The 18,627-nt window shown below is 38.2% G+C and overlaps 1 protein-coding gene across 9 annotated transcripts in view; it reads right to left on the reverse strand.

The window, feature by feature from the left end:
• Positions 1 to 18,627, reverse strand: part of LOC129771963 (uncharacterized) — a 238,277-nt gene that overhangs the window by 15,927 nt on the left and 203,723 nt on the right. For 7 of the 9 annotated variants that reach the window (XM_055776133.1, XM_055776132.1, XM_055776129.1 and 4 more), the window contains 3 exons: positions 2,274 to 2,589; positions 1,922 to 1,942; positions 1,566 to 1,808 (listed from right to left, as the gene is read on the reverse strand). In XM_055776133.1, coding sequence (XP_055632108.1) covers positions 1,566 to 1,808; positions 1,922 to 1,942; positions 2,274 to 2,589 — 580 coding nt within the window. The remainder of the gene's footprint in view (positions 1 to 1,565; positions 1,809 to 1,921; positions 1,943 to 2,273; positions 2,590 to 18,627) is intronic. The other 2 variants (XM_055776130.1, XM_055776131.1) reach the window with 2 other exon arrangements.

An 18,627-nucleotide genomic window follows, 5' to 3' on the forward strand; every position in this document is an offset into this window, starting at 1 on the left:
TTTTATTTCCTGACAACGCTAAAATCAACATAAATTCAATCGCACATAAACACTATACTCCTGACGTTATGGAAACCGACGAAGTGGATCCTTTATTTTGGACGGTACAATTTGAGGGACACTGATTTGAACAATCAGATCGAGCTGCGCGTTTAGATAATTCTTCACATTTAACAATCATCCAATAGTTTGTTTAAAAAAAAATATGATTTTACTTATGGTAATAGATACGTTGAAATATTTGCAATCGATAGATGTAAGCATTTTTGGAATCTATCAAGATACGATCGAGGTAATAGTGTTCGAAATATTTATTTTTTTCGGTACAAGTTCACTTTTGAGTTTTAATTTTACGCCCTAAACCTTACTGTTAAACGTAATCCTACATTGGAAAACGTTCTAATTCTCTATCGACTCAACACAAAGTAGTGCATTGCGTGCATGATAATGTGTGATATTGAAAATATTACGAAACATAAAAAGAATTTTCTTTGTCCTTGTCTTTGTGTTTCTTTGTCTTTTTGTTTCGTGTTTTATAACAACATAGAAGAAACTTACGACTCTCTAAAAATTATAATTAACACTGAAATTTTCAATGTTTTGGGACTGAGGTTTTAATCATATTTTCGTTCTTGCTTTTGAACACAACATCTAGGCGAGACAAACGACATTCAATCTTGACACGAAATTCTATTTTCAAAACAATTAATCGTTTTCTAGTTGATTAGATTTCGGAAGAAAGTCATTAAACGCGGCACCCTACAGCATAAGGATGTACTTTTGACACTTTGCCTTGGTGTCGGTCAAAACACAAACTTGAGTTTAAAAATGGTCACATTTATGACCATAAGACAACTGTGTACTATGTGAGACAAGACGGCGCACCCTAGATTATATTCTTTCTCGGACCCACCCACTCTCACAAACACAGTTAGCATCAACCAGAAACAAACAGCCAACCAGGAGATACGTGCATTCATGTTTCGGGACAATGGGTGATATCGAGAGGCAGTTGCAGGTCGCACATATTCAACGGAAAGATCACAAGAATTTCACGGGCCCAGAAGAGTGTTAGTGTGATTTTATATAATCTGACACGACACGTAACAAAAGCGTTACGTTTCATACGTAGACCTTGCGTATTTTTTGGAAACTCTAATTCAATCCCATCAATCATATATCATAATGAAAAGCATAGGACTTGCAACGTAACGAAATACAATTAATAGTATAAGTTAGAAATCAAAACGAAAATAATTCATAATGTTAGCTACCTTTCGATCCGAACATTCTTTTTGTTTGAAATACATTTTTTTCATAGAATTAAACAGGCGTTCCAAAATTAGCTGCATTGTAAGGACATAGATAAACTAACCTATATAATAGATGTCACACATCGTGCGAGTCTATCGACTAAATTTGAAGCGAAAGTCAAAACCAAAATGAAACTATACAAAACGCTCTAGCGCATCGTGTTTATCTATGTCGGGTGTAAAAGATAATCTATAGCCACTATCCCTAGTTCATGTAAAACTAAACAAACAGGAAATTGAACGTGCAAATACCTGAAGGTAAACCACCTGTCTTCTGAGATCCGCCAGCTCCTGCCGCTGGTCCTCGAGCAGAGCCAGTGCCACCACTCCGGACTCCTTGATCAGGGTGTTCTCCTGCTGCTTGATGTCCACGCTGGCGGCACTGGCACTCTCCGTTGGTGCTGTTGCGACTCCCGTCGTTACGTTTGTAGTGGTTGTAGTAGCAGTAGTGAAGAATTGCCCATTATTATTCTCAAATGGGTTGAGAGTGTCGGTCTGGCGGATAGATTAAATTATGACACCACATTAGATAATTTCGCCAAATATGTGTTTTTTTTTTATATAAAGTATTAGGATAAGTTAAAGTAATTAATTACAACACAACCTACCATCATCAAATTTTCTTCATCCTTTGGGTATATTATAATATTTTGGCAACGGAGCAGACATAAAAGGGCAACACACAGCAACGAGACGGGGAACGGCAAAAAGGATGAAGAAAATATGAAAATAAAACAAAGAAAACCAGATGAAAACAACTTAACCAACTAATTCGCGTATAACCTAGGGAAATAAATAAATAATGTACACAGTATTATTCACAAAGTATAAAATCAACCATCAGTGGTAAATGGGCATTTCAACTACGAGAGGGGGTGCATTTTACTACGTCCAGATTGTGCACACTAAAAGTGTTCGTTCACTTTTTTCAGGCCAGACCAAGGCCACATAACACCTTACCTCCTGTAGAATCCGACGGAGTCGCACCAGTTGCTTCTTGAAGTGCACCACGTCGTGGAGCATCGAGTTCCGCAGCGATTTGTCCAGCAGGGTGAGATCTTCGGCCGAGTTGGTGGCCGTAGAAGCTGAGTCCGTGTTGTTGTTGTTGAACTGGTTCAGGGTGGCCGTTTTATAGGCCGCTGAAAGGGCTGTTCGTCGAGGGAGGCTATCCATCGAACGAGGACTGTCGGAACCCAGTGTGCCACCGTTGATCGGGGTGGCATTGTTCTGCAGGCGCCGAGTCAAGAGTCGGGTAGCCCTGGCCGGGAGTTGAGGTCTGGAAAGAGGACAGATAGCGATTCTGGGAGTTAGTATATGGTGTTGTTGAATAATAAATATGAAAAAAAATTGAACATAAAATAATCTTCTTTGGTAGTAACGTTGTCATTATCAGCTATGAGTCGACGTGAGTATCCTATGCCTCGATTTTATTCACTATGGACTAGAGATGGTCAAAACGTTTCGACTCAGAACCATGTGAGACGAATCGGACGGCTCAAGGCTTTGCTTAACACTCCTATACTCGCGCATTGGTCTGTCAGACCGAGAAGTCAATAATTCGTTCATTTCTCAGAAAATATCAACACTACGACTTTGCGATTCTCTCTAGCTTCGTTATTCGTCGTTCGTCATCGTTTAGCGTATCGCATGTGTTGATACAAAGGGGAAGTGTCCCACTTTTTAACACTTTCGGTCTGACACACCGACGCGAGTATAGGAGTAACTTTTTTGGACAAGTGCCTTTTTTCATATTCTAGAATATTGTTGAATGAAATGAATAAAATAATGTTAGTGGCGTGGAATATTTATTGAATATTATGCATAAGATCATTACAGGACTATTCTTATTCGATTTCAGTCCCTTTTGTAACTGAATTGAACGGATCCATATAATGACTATTCGTCGATATATTCGTCGTTAGATTCATACGTTCAAAAGAAAATTATAAATGTTTGACTTTTGTATAGTTATTCGCTAAATATAATGGTCATACATATACACACTTGTGAAAGAATTTCACTTGTGGAAGAATTGTAAACTATAAACTGATCGGTAGCTCATGGTAATTTTTAACAATTACAGTTTCTGGGATATTTTTTAATAATGGACAATATCAAAAAGAAAACAAGAAAAAGAAAAGCAAGGTCCTAGAAATTCTTTTATATCATCTTTTTACGCCTCATCTAAAAAAGGCATTAATTCTTAGTTTACCAAGAAAACAGAGATAAAGAATATTAGAAATATGCAAACTTGATATTCCAGAACCTTTATCATCTGGTAATTATCTGGAAGGTCGTTATACATTCTTTTCTTCGATAAAAGACCCGAAAACACGCAACAACTGCATAAAATGTGAAAAAATATGTTTGTTTCGAGCATTCAGTTATGCTATGTTCTGATTCTTACTTCAATGAAACCATAATCGATTGATACGTTTTTATGTTTTTTCATAACTCTTTATAATTCCATGAATTATATTCAGTTGCTTACTTTTAATAAATAACAGTGAAAAATTTGAAATTCGTTATTTGTGTTGGAGTATCATAAATTACTCTATTTTGAGGAGGCTGACTATTAAAACATAATAAAGACGAGGAAAACATATTTTTTTGATTTTTTTCATTCAATCATACCCTCTTCTTCAAATAAATGCCAATAAAGCCTGAAAAATGCACAAAGACAACATTACAAAGAAGTTCAATTTTTGGTCTGTGACATCGTGCGCGAGTATACGTGTTATGATTTTGCACGCGAGTAGGAGGGTTAATAAGTGGTTCTTTAACATATTACACATGTAAAAAAGAGAAAAACATTTTACATTTTACGGATAGACCAACAAAAATGTGAGTTCTTTTTATGAGTGGAGGGAGAATTTTTTCCATCAAAATCATTTTCACTGCAAGTTTTACAGGCAGGGTTGCCAAGTGTTCCGCAAGCATTCTCTCCAAGATAGCGCCGCCAAGTTTCTGTTGACATCGTATTGTTTGCACCTTCAGTACCGAATCCAATCAAGTTACTTCGGTAAATAGTCCTCTACAATGCAATATAACCATCCCATCCATATAATCTACCCATCCAGGAGACCTCATTCAGTTATACAAAACAACGATATTATCAGTGTTAGAATATGGCAGTTTTTGCTTCCGATCAGCTGCCAGGATTCATATTCTCAAGCTGGAGAGAATACAATATCGTTGCTTGCGTATAGCCATGGGGTGTTTGCATTCGACACATACGATGAGTCTCGAAGTTTTGGCAGGAGTACCCCCGCTTACTCTTCGGTTCACAGAATTATCCTACAGATTTCTCATCCGTTGCAAGATCATGAATCCATTGGTGATTGATAACTTCGAAAATCTACTCCAACTGACTCCTCAGTCAAGTTTTATGTCTTTATACCATGAGTACCTTACCCACGACGTGTACCCTTCACCAGGCATCTCCAACCAAGTTTGCTTCCCATACTTTTGCAGTTCCTCTGTCATTTTTGATCTGTCCATGCGACAAAAAATCCATGGAATCCCAGATCATCTACGCTCAGATTCTATTCCGCCGATATTTTCGGCAGAATATGGGGGCATAGTTAGATCTGATAAAATTTTCTTTACTGACGGTTCATTCATAAACAGGTCCACTGGCTTTGGCATCTTCAATGAAAATTCCAGTGCCTCTTTCAAACTCAAAGATCCTTGTTCCGTGTATGTTGCTGAACTGGGTGCGATATACTACGCACTGGGGATCATTGAAACATTGCCCATCGACCACTATTTTATTTTTTCAGATAGTCTCAGCTCATTATAGGCAATCCGCTCAATGAAGGTTGATAAACGCTCATCTTATTTCCTAACAAGAATAAGACAACTATTGAGTGTTTTGGTCGAAAAATTATTCAAGATTACCTTACCATGGGTTCCCTCTCATTGCTCGATTCCGGGGAATGAGAAAGCGGACTCGCTAGCTAAGGTGGGCGCTTTAGAAGGCACTCTTTTTGAAAGGCAAATTGCTTATAATAATTTTTCCACATTCCTCGTCAGTATACGCTCGTAAGTTGGCAGCGCATGTGGAGTGGAGATGAGTTCGGTCGTTGGTTACACACGATTATCCCTAAGGTCTCGACGAGGGCATGGTTCAAGGGATTGAATGTAGGTCGTGATTTCATTCGCGTGATATCTCGGCTTATGTCCAATCACTACAACCTAAACGCGCATCTCTATCGCATTGGGCTCGCAGCAAACAATCTTTGTGATTGTGGCGATGGCTACCACGACATCGAGCATGTTGTCTGGTCGTGTATCCAGTTCCATGCTGCTCGCTCTCAGCTCTCTAGAGCACTAAGAGCAAAAGGCAGACAATCGGATATCCCCGTCCGGGATATCTTAGGTAGCCGTGATCCTGATCTTCTGCTTCATCTATACCTGTTCCTCAGAAACGCCGATGTCAACGTTTAATGATGTTTCCTTCGTTGTGTCCCCGTTTCATATCCCTCCTATCCGATCGATAAACTTTAACTTAGTCGCGGCAATACATACACACACTCTTTACAGACACACGGGCCAAAGGTTGTGCAGTCCACTGATCATTCAACAAGAGCCAAAGGTTGTACCGCTCATGACAACTCTACACGAACTGATGATTGCGCCGACTAGTGACCATTCTATCCTGGATTCCTCGAGTCGAGAAAGATGCACCACGCTAGATATGAGGTATAGACTAGGGGGGCGTTGCTGATTAATGGTCAGCTGCATCCCAATAGGAAGTATCCCGTGTCGGGCACACGTACAGAGCATTGAAGACAGCAACATCCCAATTACGAAAACACTCGTAATACTAACCTCGAGCCAACCGCGAGTAATCGGTTACATATTACTAACATAGATAATAAGAAAAATTGTATTGAACTCCCGGCCCCGTGTGGCTAACGCCATATGAGCCTTTATAAAAATATATATTTTGGAAAAAAAATGCAATATTTTCATTATACAAGATTCTCACTCGTTTCGGTAGTCTGAATAAGATCATAGAAACAATCTTTCACGAACAGTTTTCTTTCCTTTATTTAACTAATTCCATCAATATCTATTCAGTTTGGGTTACTAAAGCGCGTGATAATAACTCCAGAAAGCTGTTCTTTACATGCTCGTGGTTTATTTGAGAGCCTTGGCTTATTTTTGAAGAACTGTGACTCTTCCTTTTCCACCGCATCAAATAAACGACTCATGATCTTACACAGCAAACATTGAATCGTATAACTTTACAAAAGATAAATCACATATGAATTCGTATCAAATCACAATCACCTCAAATATCAATCAAAATATGGATCATATATATCTTATATCGTATAAAATGCAAAAACACGATTTTTCCTGTCATCGATGGATTAAGTGGTAACATTGTCGGATCGAATCGTATATCATTGTGAAAAGCATCGTATATCGTTATATACGGCTTTATATGTGTATAAAATATGGCATATATGTATGTCGCCTCCACTTTTGCGTGTATATGTCAGTTATGTGCATCATATATCATCTAAATGGGTATTGGATGTATGTATATCGCCTCCAATTATGGCTTTTCATACGCTGATCAGTACGCAGCCATATCTGATATACACAAAACGAACATTTCACACAGTAATTGATTCATAATACCATTCTATCGTGTTGTATTTTATCTGGATTTCTTTTTCTATCATTATATAAACAGAATTCCAGATGCAATATACAATTAGTAGATTATAATTTCATTCACGTACCATACATTAACTACTGGATTTCAGGATTCCAGATTTCTGATAGCCAATTATGCATATTCCACATTTGAAATTACTGATTGTAGATTGTTGATATTAATGTATCATGTATCTGCAAAAAGGAATCGGAAATCTCATGTCGATATTCAGTCGTTTTCTTGACTTTTAGTTTGCAAATACAATTTATGCCAAACTGATAATATTAAATTTAGCTAACGGATTCCTGTCCAAGCAAGCGTCCAAGCAAGAGGAGCAATGCATCAACGTTTTGCTCACATGTTGAGTTAGCAAAATTGCCTAAGGTATCAACTGTCACTGCCATGATATTCGGGTACTGTTTGTCAACAGCCAGGAAGCCTGGATCGGTGGGAAATAGAAAGCTGGAAGATGGTCAGATGGTTTTCAAGCGGAACTTTAACCTTTCCGTCCCAGGTTTGTCCGATGCTTCGTTCCAAATTTACGAGCCAATTAGTAGACCCAAGTCTTTGCGTAAGGAGGTGGAAGGAAGCCACAAATGGTTACCACAATGGCACTCGCTTCTTCCCTCGCCCTTCCTCACCCCACGCCCGATATGCAAAAAAATCAATAATTTTGCGAAACAGTGTGTAGAAAATGCTCGTTTTTGCACACTTCCCATCAAGTAATATCAACCAAACTCTAATCAATTACTCACAAGATATTAAATTTTCATCTGCCGTCGCAATGTATGAATAAAAACGTCGGAAAACTTGAGCTAGTGCTCTGAAAGTTAAATTTTCATTTTTCAATTTTCCACAATGGTTTTGTGTGTATTGGTGAAAGCATCGTTATTTTTTCGACACTGATGCCAAACAACATCATTGAAATAGCTATTGAAACCGCTCAATAAAATGTTATTCCTGAGTCATAACGTTTCATAACGTACATTTCAGGCAGACATCTAAGCTAGTTGACGAAAAACTTTAAACGCGTTTTTCCCGAAACTAGTTTTTTTTCCAACTGGCGTACACAATATCTCAAGTTATACTGAACCAATTTATGTTAAATTTATATGAATACAATCTGTATGCATCTCTCTATTGCATGAATCAATAAAAAATCATATTTTTTTTTGCCAATTTCACTATTTCCAAAAAATCGGGAAATGTAGAAAAAAAAACATTAAAAGCGGTATTTTTTTTTTTCTTAAAACGGTCACCATTTTGTCAAAAAACATGTTTTTGACTTGTCCAAGGTTCATGCGATATCGGCATTTTTACTGATTCAGAATCTGTTCGATTTTTTTACGTAGGACTACGTCTTTCATTTCTATACCGGGGTGTAAAATCAAAGTTTCGAAAACGAAAGCGTTACGCCGGAGACCGAGATTTTGAGCGTTAATAGCTCCTAAACAACTGAACGAAATGGTATGATAAACACTTCATTCGAAAGATAAAATGTCTACGCGTTATATACTTGTTACTTTTTGATCCAAAAACTTGTTTCAATAGTCTTAAAATTGCTTTCAAAACAGGCTATTGAAATCACCAATCGGTATATAAGCGAGCGGCGCTCGGAAATCCACTCAGTTCTAATTGAACAGCGATTGGAGCATGTTGTCGCTGTTGCGGTGAAGCTCTTTATTTATCATGAAAGCGCGGATGAACGGTGTCACCAAGAGCCTGTTTGTGCACCCTAGGCCAGAAGGGAATCTATCAGGAGGAGAGTGATGCCACAAACGGTTCCCTGGGAAGACATCGCTACACACACATACACGCGCGGCTATTAACAGGTGGTTATCGAGTTGGCATTAACCACTGGTGGGCTTCCAGTATCGAGGAAAATGTGGAAATATCTAATCGTTACTGAAAATAATCTGCCAGTTCCTTTGGGAATTTTCAAAATATATTCATGTGAAAGAGTTTATTTGAATGTTTTCTTTCCATGTAACACTGTGATCAAATACATTTGGTTTTGTGGTTTTTCAATCAATCGCAATTAACAGGATAGCTTCAGAAGATTATTCTTCCCCATCAGTAGGATATTTCCGTATCCAATATTGTATGCGCCCGCAATCGATTATTGCTCAGTCGCCGAAAGTTCCGAGCTCAGAGAGTTCATTCCCCTCTAGTTTGCCTTCCAAATTGTCATCGTAAACCACACCATCTCTCGATTCAATCACACACAAAAAGCATACTTAAGCGATATTCTGGTGGTGAGACACATTCATTTTTCGTGAGGACATCGACAAGACAACATCGTTGCCTAACGTGCTGGAGGAGGTGGACGGCGAAGGATCGTCACATACACGCGCAGAACTCTTTCCGTTAGGATGCCATTCAGCATCGAGAAAGTTCCGGAAAGATCTAATCATTGCTGGAAAATAATCTGCCAGTTCCTTTGGGAATTTTCAAAATATATTCATGTGAAAGAATTTAATTGAATGTTTTCTATCCATGTAACACTGTGACCAAATATGTTTCAATCAAGTGCTATTAACAGGTGGTTATCGAGTTGGCATTAACCACTGGTGGGCTTCCAGTATCGAGGAAAATGTGGAAATATCTAATCGTTACTGAAAATAATCTGCCAGTTCCTTTGGGAATTTTCAAAATATATTCATGTGAAAGAGTTTAATTGAATGTTTTCTATCCATGTAACACTGTGACCAAATACATTTGGTTTTGTGGTTTTTCAATCAATCGCAATCAACAGGATAGCTTCTGAAGATTATTCTTCCCCATCAGTAGGATATTTCCGTATCCAATATTGGATGCATAAAACCTTGTGCCTCCAACGTAACGCTCTCGTTTTCGAAGTTCTTCAAATATTCATTCATTCAGAATGAATTCAGATTCAACTTCATACAAATGATCTCTAAATCAACGATAGTCCTACGTCACCCTTGCGGTTATACCATAGATATAACCCACTTCCTGTTTTTTGTTTCAGATAACCAGAAGAGCTGGAATCGTGTATGCCCATGGCATAATTTTTTTAACTCTATTACTTCATCAGATTGTAACTATTCTAATTATGAATATCTTTTTTTCCGTTCCATTTTTGTTTTATTGTTTAAAGATGTGTGGATAGTGAAAATATTATACGTTTTATTTATTCGGATTTTGAAAAAAAGGACCGAAATTCGTGCCTCTACACTAGAATACGCCCTTAAAACATGCACAACTAAAACTCACTTCTTGCACCAAAACTGTACCGGGTGAATGTATAGAAAGTGCACCCGTGGCCGAGTGGTTAGCGTCTCACATTATCATGCCGGGTGTTCGGGTTAGATTCCCGTTCTGGCCGGAGGATTTTTCGTCAGTGAAATTTCCTTCGACTTGCACTGTGGTCACGCGTATTCTAGAGCTTGCCCCTCGGAATACATTGAAGGCGTGTTATTTGGCTTAAAAATCTCAACTAAGTATTAATAAATGACGCTAGTTAATGCATTCGTTGAGACGGCAAAAGTTCCACAGAGAATGTTAACGCCATTCAAGAAGAAGAAGAATGTCTAGAAAATATCATTCGCGATTTCCATTCTAGTCTCGCTCCAGCCAGGGAGCAGTGGACATCCTTTTCTCAAGGCTACGAATTAACTGTTGTTGTTTCGACGTAATACTTTGTCTTTCAGTGAAAGCGCGAAAGATTTTTGCTGCAAACGGATTTTAATGATTTGCATACCAATCGAATCGAAAATTCTCTAGGTTTGGTTACAATTCCCTAATCCGCATAGGGGCAAGAAGGATTTCTAAAGCTAATTTGAGGAGACAATTGACAAATAAACTCTCAACATTAACACACGCAAAGAAACCAGAAGAAAATCTACGTTTCTCTTTGTGTTCAGTTCCGAATCTGCTGTGTTCTGTTTGAAGAAAATGTGGCGATGTTTTAGTTTTCGCAGTACCATTATTGCGCGTTTTTCAGGTACTTCAATCTACGTTTAGCAACGTAATGAAACAAAAATGTGTGCTTGTTATACAAAAATTCACTCTGACCAGAGCCGGTGCACCGAACTAAATTGTGCCGCTGTTTGATTTTTCTTTCATTCTTCCATTCTTCTTACGTACCGTGCAAAAATTATCAGCATCAGGAAAGAATGCTGCTCGCTCGTTGAGACCGTGATTTGCAATCGCAAATAGGTTAATATGTATGAGTGTAGTTGAAAACAGGCGCAGCTTACATTGCAATATGGTAATATCTCTATCTCTCAATATCTCTCCACATTGCCCATAGAGTGAACGTTGCATCTGATTCGCAGTAGCATGTAAATATTGAACCTCACATATACACATGTTGCGCCTTTTTGACAGCACGAGCAGGTAAGCACGGATCGGTAGCAGAATTGGAATGCCTTCAATATTCGTTAACTTAAACCATTTACGGATTGGGGAATCATGATGTATACCATATCAAACAAATCATAGAGAATTTCCGATTTGATTGCTATGCAAAACATTAAGATTCATTCAATTGAATACGATCTGTCGATGAAACAATTTCAGATCAGCTTCGACCAACTTTCATTCCCCGTATTTTTAACCGAAAGTACCAAAAAGTCAATTGCATGAAAAGATACTTCATTGATGGGTCTCGTCTCAATGGATCCACTGGCTTCGGTGTTTTCAATGAAAATTCGAGCGCCTTCCGTAAACTGCAGGACCCTTGCAAACTGCAGGAACCTTGTTCCGTTTATGTTACTGAACTGGCAGCAATCGACTTCGCATTGGGGATGATCTCCAACAAGCCTGCAGACCATTACTTCAATTTCTCGGATAGTCTCAGTTCGCTTGAGGCTCTCCAATCGATGAAAACTAGTAGGCACCCATCTTATTTCTTCACAAAAGTGAGGCAACAGATGAGTGCACTGATCGAAAGATCTTGTAGGATAACCTTTGTATGGGTCTTCTCTCATTGCTCAATTCCTGGCAATGAGAAGGCGGACACTCTCGCAAAGGTGGGTGCCCAGAAAGGCAAACTGTTTGATACACAGATTTCATACGATGGATTTTTCAATTACTGCGTCAGAGTTCCCTCTTTAGTTGGCAAACCGATTGGGACACTGGAAATCTTGGGCGGTGGTTATATTCAATTATTCCAAATTTTTCTTTGAGAGCGTGGTTCGAAGGTTTGGACGTAAGTCGTGACTTCATTCGTGTAATGAGTAGAGTTATGTCCAACCACTACTCGCTAGATGTGCATCTCCACAGAATAAATCTTGTTCAAAGCAATGTCTGTCGGTGTGGAAACGGTTACGATGACATCGATAACGCAGTTTGGCAATGTACGGATAATTACGCAGCCAGAGAGTACCTTGTGAATGCCCTTCAGGCCCAAGGAAGACAACCCTATGTTTCTGTTAGCTACGTGTTGGGAACTCGCGACATCTTTTATATGCAGTTGATCTATATGTTTGTGAAACGGTCTAGTATAAGAATTTAATGCCTTTGTGTTTTTTTTATTTTTCGTTCTTAGTTTGTTTGTCTTGTCCCCTCATCTCACCGTCGCCCACCCTCGACAGATAGTCGAACACCAGATGCTATCCCTGGTCATTATGCACAATGCTACAGTGCGTGCGGCAACTCTCGGTTCAGACAACGATACCTCATATCCATATCCCTAACCTGACCCGTCCCACAAAAATTGTTGCCTCTCTAACCTCGAGTAAACCGCGAGTAATCGGTCCAAACCTACTAAACAAAGATTTAAGTTGAAATTGTGTATATACAAATCTTGAATTAGTGGCTCCGCAAAGTTTATGCGATTGAGTCTTACAAATAAATGAATTGGAAAAAAAATAAGATTCATTCGTAGCAAAAATAGTTATTAACCTTAACTGCATAAAATCATAAAATTGTTATCTGTTATCTGAGTTCCACATCAAAAGAGGAAAGAAAGGAAAGCGATGTGAAATAGTTGAAGTTAATTTATCTTTTTTTTTTAAACTGATGTAATAAATCATTGAATTGAACCAAATAATTTCGCGTTCCTTCGTCAACAATGTAGTCGTGGTTTGATTTTAACCCTTTCACCTTTCACAACGAGTCTCACTCGTAGTGCACTTGCGTATCATAGGGCGCGTCCTACAGCATAGTAGTGAAATTACTCGATGCGTTATACATCGAAGCGTTTGCATTTGGTCTACTCTTTTGAAAATTAACCCTTTCTCGTACAACAACGAGTCTCACTCGTGGGTACTTGAATAACATAGGGCGCTAGAACGCTCAGTATTAAATAATACGGGAAGGGGTTAAATCGTGAGCTAAAGGTCTGATGGCGTAGATTGAATGTTTAGTGACTCTTCAACAGTATAGTAGCGGAACGAGGGTAGATGAAAAGGTCCGATTAGATGTTAAATGTTCGTCAATGTTCAAATAATCCTAATTGTTTAAGAAATAGTCTCAGTTAGATGCAACTAGTTGCATTCGACTGAGAAATGTATCTAGTCTATTTGCTAATTCGAAATGACCAGCGAACACATACTATTGTGATCAGGGTTGCCAACTATAATTTTCAAAAATCAGGAAGAATGAAAATAAAAATTTTTGGGAAGACAAAAGCATCATTTAAATAGGATCAAGGTGCAATTCTCGATTAGTTCAGCCGGTGGGATTACACCCTTCAGCCATACTTCGAAATAATGTGTTGCGTTGTCGAAGCTTGCCCATCTTCTGACGGAATACATAATACATATTCTCATATAATTTTTGAATCATGTATAATTATATATCATACATGTAAAATTTACCAATCTGTGAAGCTGCCATCCTTGAAGTATGATTCTGGAGTGAGAGAAAAAAAAAGATTTCGCAACACTATCCTCGATGTCAATTCATTCAAATCTTGTTGACAGCATTAAGCTTCGTATTTTGTCATTGTGAATTGGAAATCATAATGGATGTTTCAAGTGGAATAAACGCACTTTTAAAAGGAAATTATGAATGAATTTTACTTTTTCTGCTTATACGCAGAAAAAGTAAAGAAAACTGCTGCAGGGCAGAGACTGCAGAAAACTGCTTTCGGGCATGCTAATCTGATGGAGCATCTTTCTTTCACGTTTGCATCATCTTTAATATATGTCGACAATGTACTTCCGATACAATCCGGTCAATCGCTTCGGAGTTCATAGATAATAGGGGCTGTCCACATACCACGTGGACAGAAAAAGCACGATTTCAGACTCCCCCCTCCCCCTCCGTGGACATTTAAGTTTATTTTATTTCAAATTTTACTAGCTGTACCCTGTTGTACCAGCTTTGTTGTGGCTCATTGTTGTTGTACGGTAGAGAAATGAGCAGCATAACAAAGCACATGCTTCATTTAATTTTGAAATAATTGTGAGTAAACTATATTTTTTTGTTTTACTATTATCAGCGAAGATATGCAGGCTATCTAGTTTGCTAGCACGCAAACTCGTAATGTACAGTTGACCAGGTGAAGAACAAGCCGCATCTGAATATAAACTACACAACTTCAAAGATTGATCTTGAGCTTTAAGCCGGCGCCACACGATGTTACGAATATCGGACGCTCGATGGTTCGACGCATCGTGTAGTCGATGGACGAGCTTCGAGCCTCCAATGTCGAGCGTCGAACATTCGCGTTGGAAGGTAATCCGTTCGTTGTGGATTACCTTCCAACGCGAGTGGCACGGGTCATAGAAATTTTGTCATTCGTTGATTCGACACTCGATGGTATTCGATACACCGCTACACAATTCGTCCGAATCTATCCTTGACAGATTGGTTTGTTTACAAGTTGTAGAGGAAGGAACTATGAAATTGATTCATAAAAATAAAAATATTCGGCAAAATATTGCAGCTTAATAATGTTGATTTCATTCATTTTTAATTTACAGCCTGATATCAGTACAATTGCTACGGTAGCAAATTCAACACTCGCATCGTCATCCAGTTTCCAAACGTTTTTGATGGTAAATAAAAACAATAAACCAAATCCAAATACTCGCCGATTGTTTGGACCGATTGCATTGAATCGAACAGTCACTTCACCGTGTAGCAGCACATTCGTCACAACATTTGTCGATTCATCGAGTCAAATGTTTGAGTCCAATATTCGAGTGGAACGTTGGACGAATCGTGTAGCGACATTACTAATTGAGGGGCTTAGAATGAAAGGGGTGTAAGTGGTTTGATCGATTTCTCTACATCGACTCTCTCTTCTGGTCATAACTTAGCTGCAAATACATTCCCAGTTGTATTTGACAATATGGAAGATAGGTCAAAACCTCATCTATCGGATTCTATAGCGAACTTAAATTGGAACTTTTTTGCAGTTGAGTTATTAACTAAAGAAAAACTTGATGGAGAGAAATCGATCAAGTCACTTACACCCCTTGCATTCTAAGCCCCTCAATTGTGATTGCAAACGCCAATCGAATAAAAATAAATGGGTTGAAAATCATTTTTTAATACAATTCAGGATGTTTTCAACACTTGCAATAAAATGTGGTGATATCACATAGAATACATAGATACAATAATGTTAATTCAAGTTCACAGCTTTATTTCAGAAGTGTACTTATTCCATCGGGAACATATTCGCCAGTAATAATCCAATCAACCTGATTGATTCGCTTCCATTAGTTTCGTATAAAATTCCAGTTGAACCTTTTTCACATACATATTCTCGATCGGACGAAAAATTATCCTTTCATTTTGGATTATGAATTTTTCATCGCACAGCAAATCGATGGGCAGTTGTGAAATGTTCTATACAAGACCCAGTAATTGCTTTGACAAATGCATCGTTTTATGACAGAGTTACAGCGTTCCAAAACCCACTCAAAATTTTCGATGTCGCATTCTGGTCCTTTTTTTTGTTGAGTGCAGATCTTTGCCCACTCCGGAATATGATTGATCACAGCAAATGCCGATTCATCTTCACTCTGGATTTCCGATTCACCTTTAGTCAGTAGCGCAATACGAAAAATACGAAGGTTAATGAAAGCGTATTTATAATTTTATTATTTTTCAAATCCTTGTCGACCATTCTGCAATTCATTAACGCTTTGTGGTCGTATGTCTGCTATCAGGCACCACAGCAAGCAATCATACTAAATACTTTATCCTACCACATGCAATAATTTACACTTCATTTGTACGAATTTCAATGTCTAAAGAATTTGATTACAAATTAATACGCAGTTTCTATGGATAATAGATAACGGACTCGGTGTAAACAAAAGATTATAATCGTGGAGAGATAATACGATCTCATTCAAGGGAAATTATGACGACTTACACACTTACACATTAAATCTTAGGAATTGAAAACAGAATTTCTAATGCTTTGAAAAATTTTAACTTTTCGAGAAAAGTAATACAACAAATTTATTTTACACATCTTTCCGCATGAAAAACTATACAGACATTTTTATTCTAAGACTAACTGCTCTCGAGATGGAACAAAATCTATAGAAAATTTTATTTGATTAAAAAACCATATTCGTAATATCATGAAAACTCAACCATTATGGAAATGTTTAATTTTTATAGTTTTTGGTTATAAACGTCTATGCGTAGCCTGTAACTATAAAAGTCATAGGATCATAGGAAATAGCTCAGTCGTTCACAGTTCACGTGAGTCATTTTCAGAATATGGATTTCAGTGAAGAAGTCCAATGATTTAGTCAAAATATATGAAGCACTCTCAGGCAACTCAATCAGTTTATTGATACTTACGAAATACTCAGGTTGGGCGGAGTTATAAAATTCTTGATCACGAAACAGTTTTTATTTATTTTAGAATGTATCGGTGACTATATTTGAAAAAAAAGACGGGTGGGTAATGTCAGGGACATAACCGGAGTGACGTAGGACTATACAAAGGGGACAGCTTTTGCTAAATATATATTTCGAATATATATTTTTATTTTCTTCTCCTACGTGAATACCTACCTATCTACCTGAAAAATGGATTAGTTTACTGTTTACTGTTCATGAACATTTTGGGGGTTCTGAAAAGAACCTTTGGTGTTGTGTTTTTGCGTTTTTTTTACAAACTTGATTCTTGTTTTTTTTCTGAAGGCTTTGTACTTATTAAATGTTCAACGCCGGACATCTTTCGGCGTATGCACATATCGTACAATCAAAATGATGGCTGTGATAGGAAATGCATAGGTGGTTATCAGCTTATTCACTATCATATATTTCACTATTGAGCATATTATCGTACCTTAAACTGTGGTTTCGGGGACGAATGAATGGTAAGATTTGTAGTCTCCGCAAACAGAGTAAATAAAAATGAAAAAGAACTGAGGTTTTGGAGACGAACTCTACGATCTGTCGAGAAATAAACGAGCTAGAAGCGTTCTGAAAAACCAACAGTAAATACATGGACGGATGGCCTTCGGATTAAAGTCCTTTAAAATAAGAACAGAGCAGCAGGAAAAACATAGCTCATCATGTTGATCCTTAGTTAATTTTCTATACAATGCAGATGTAACGTCAGTCAATTTTCAACATCAGTTATCAACCAAAGAAAGCAGTTCTTGCTACCGAGAAAATTCGTTAATGCCATCCTGCATACAATGTGTTGTAATTTGAAGCCACTTTTAATTCGGAAACCAAGCATGGGTTTGTGAAAACTGAATGATCAATTTAAAAGACCCCAACCATCAATAAGTTCAAGAACAAGCATAACCAAAATAAATCAGTTTATATTATATGTCATATTATGTCACTTTAGAATGCATTGGTATTGTGAATAACTTTCAATAACTCTTCTTTGAATGGTTTAATGGCCCTGAAAAGCGCCGTGTTTTACGGTGGCTGGTTTTGCCACCAAAGCAGTCTGTATAAACAAACTTTTTCCTTCATCTACCTGCTGCCGTTTTGCGATTGCGTTTGCCACTCGCTGAAACTAGTTGTTGCCTACGAACCGAATGTGCTCTGTTTTGTAGGCGGGTTTTCTTATTGTAGTGAGCAGCTTTGCAAGCCAACTCGAGCACTCCGGCGGCCGAAATTCTATAACCGCTATTAGGTATACTGGTGCTCCGGCACCAATCCGTTGATGCGATGTGATGTGAAACGATGCCATACAACCACACTGATTTACGGTTTGAAAGAGAATGATATATTTTTCAGCGGATCCGCGCCTTTTGTACTCTAGCGGTACACGCTCACAGGATAGAGACAAATCGGCAGACTCAGCCAAAGGGGCGAGTCCAACCAGACGAACGAATGAGCGTTTAAAGGCAGCGATGGCAAAAAATACATTCATTACGATTTGTTCGCTCGTTGGATTCACATACAGGCTAAAAAGGGTCCTTTTCAGGATCACAAAATTATCTAAAGAGTTTATTGTTTTGTTATCACTCGATATCCCCATCTTGTTCGGCTAAACCTTCCTGTTTAGCGATTTGTTGCCACTCGCCACAGCTTTCACAGTTGGAAAATTTCTTCCCATCCAGCTTTGTGACTTGTTTTACAGTAAATTACATTCAATGCGACGTTCCGAAGCACCACTCAGTGTCGCATTGGAGGCGATTTTAACCTGTAATTGAACATTTGCGATGACAGTGATACAGTGTCGACTTTCAATGTGGGGTCATAATTTGGACCCCGAACTCTATGTTT

Source organism: Toxorhynchites rutilus, chromosome 2 (genome assembly GCF_029784135.1).
Source record: "Toxorhynchites rutilus septentrionalis strain SRP chromosome 2, ASM2978413v1, whole genome shotgun sequence".
NCBI lineage: Eukaryota > Metazoa > Arthropoda > Insecta > Diptera > Culicidae > Toxorhynchites > Toxorhynchites rutilus.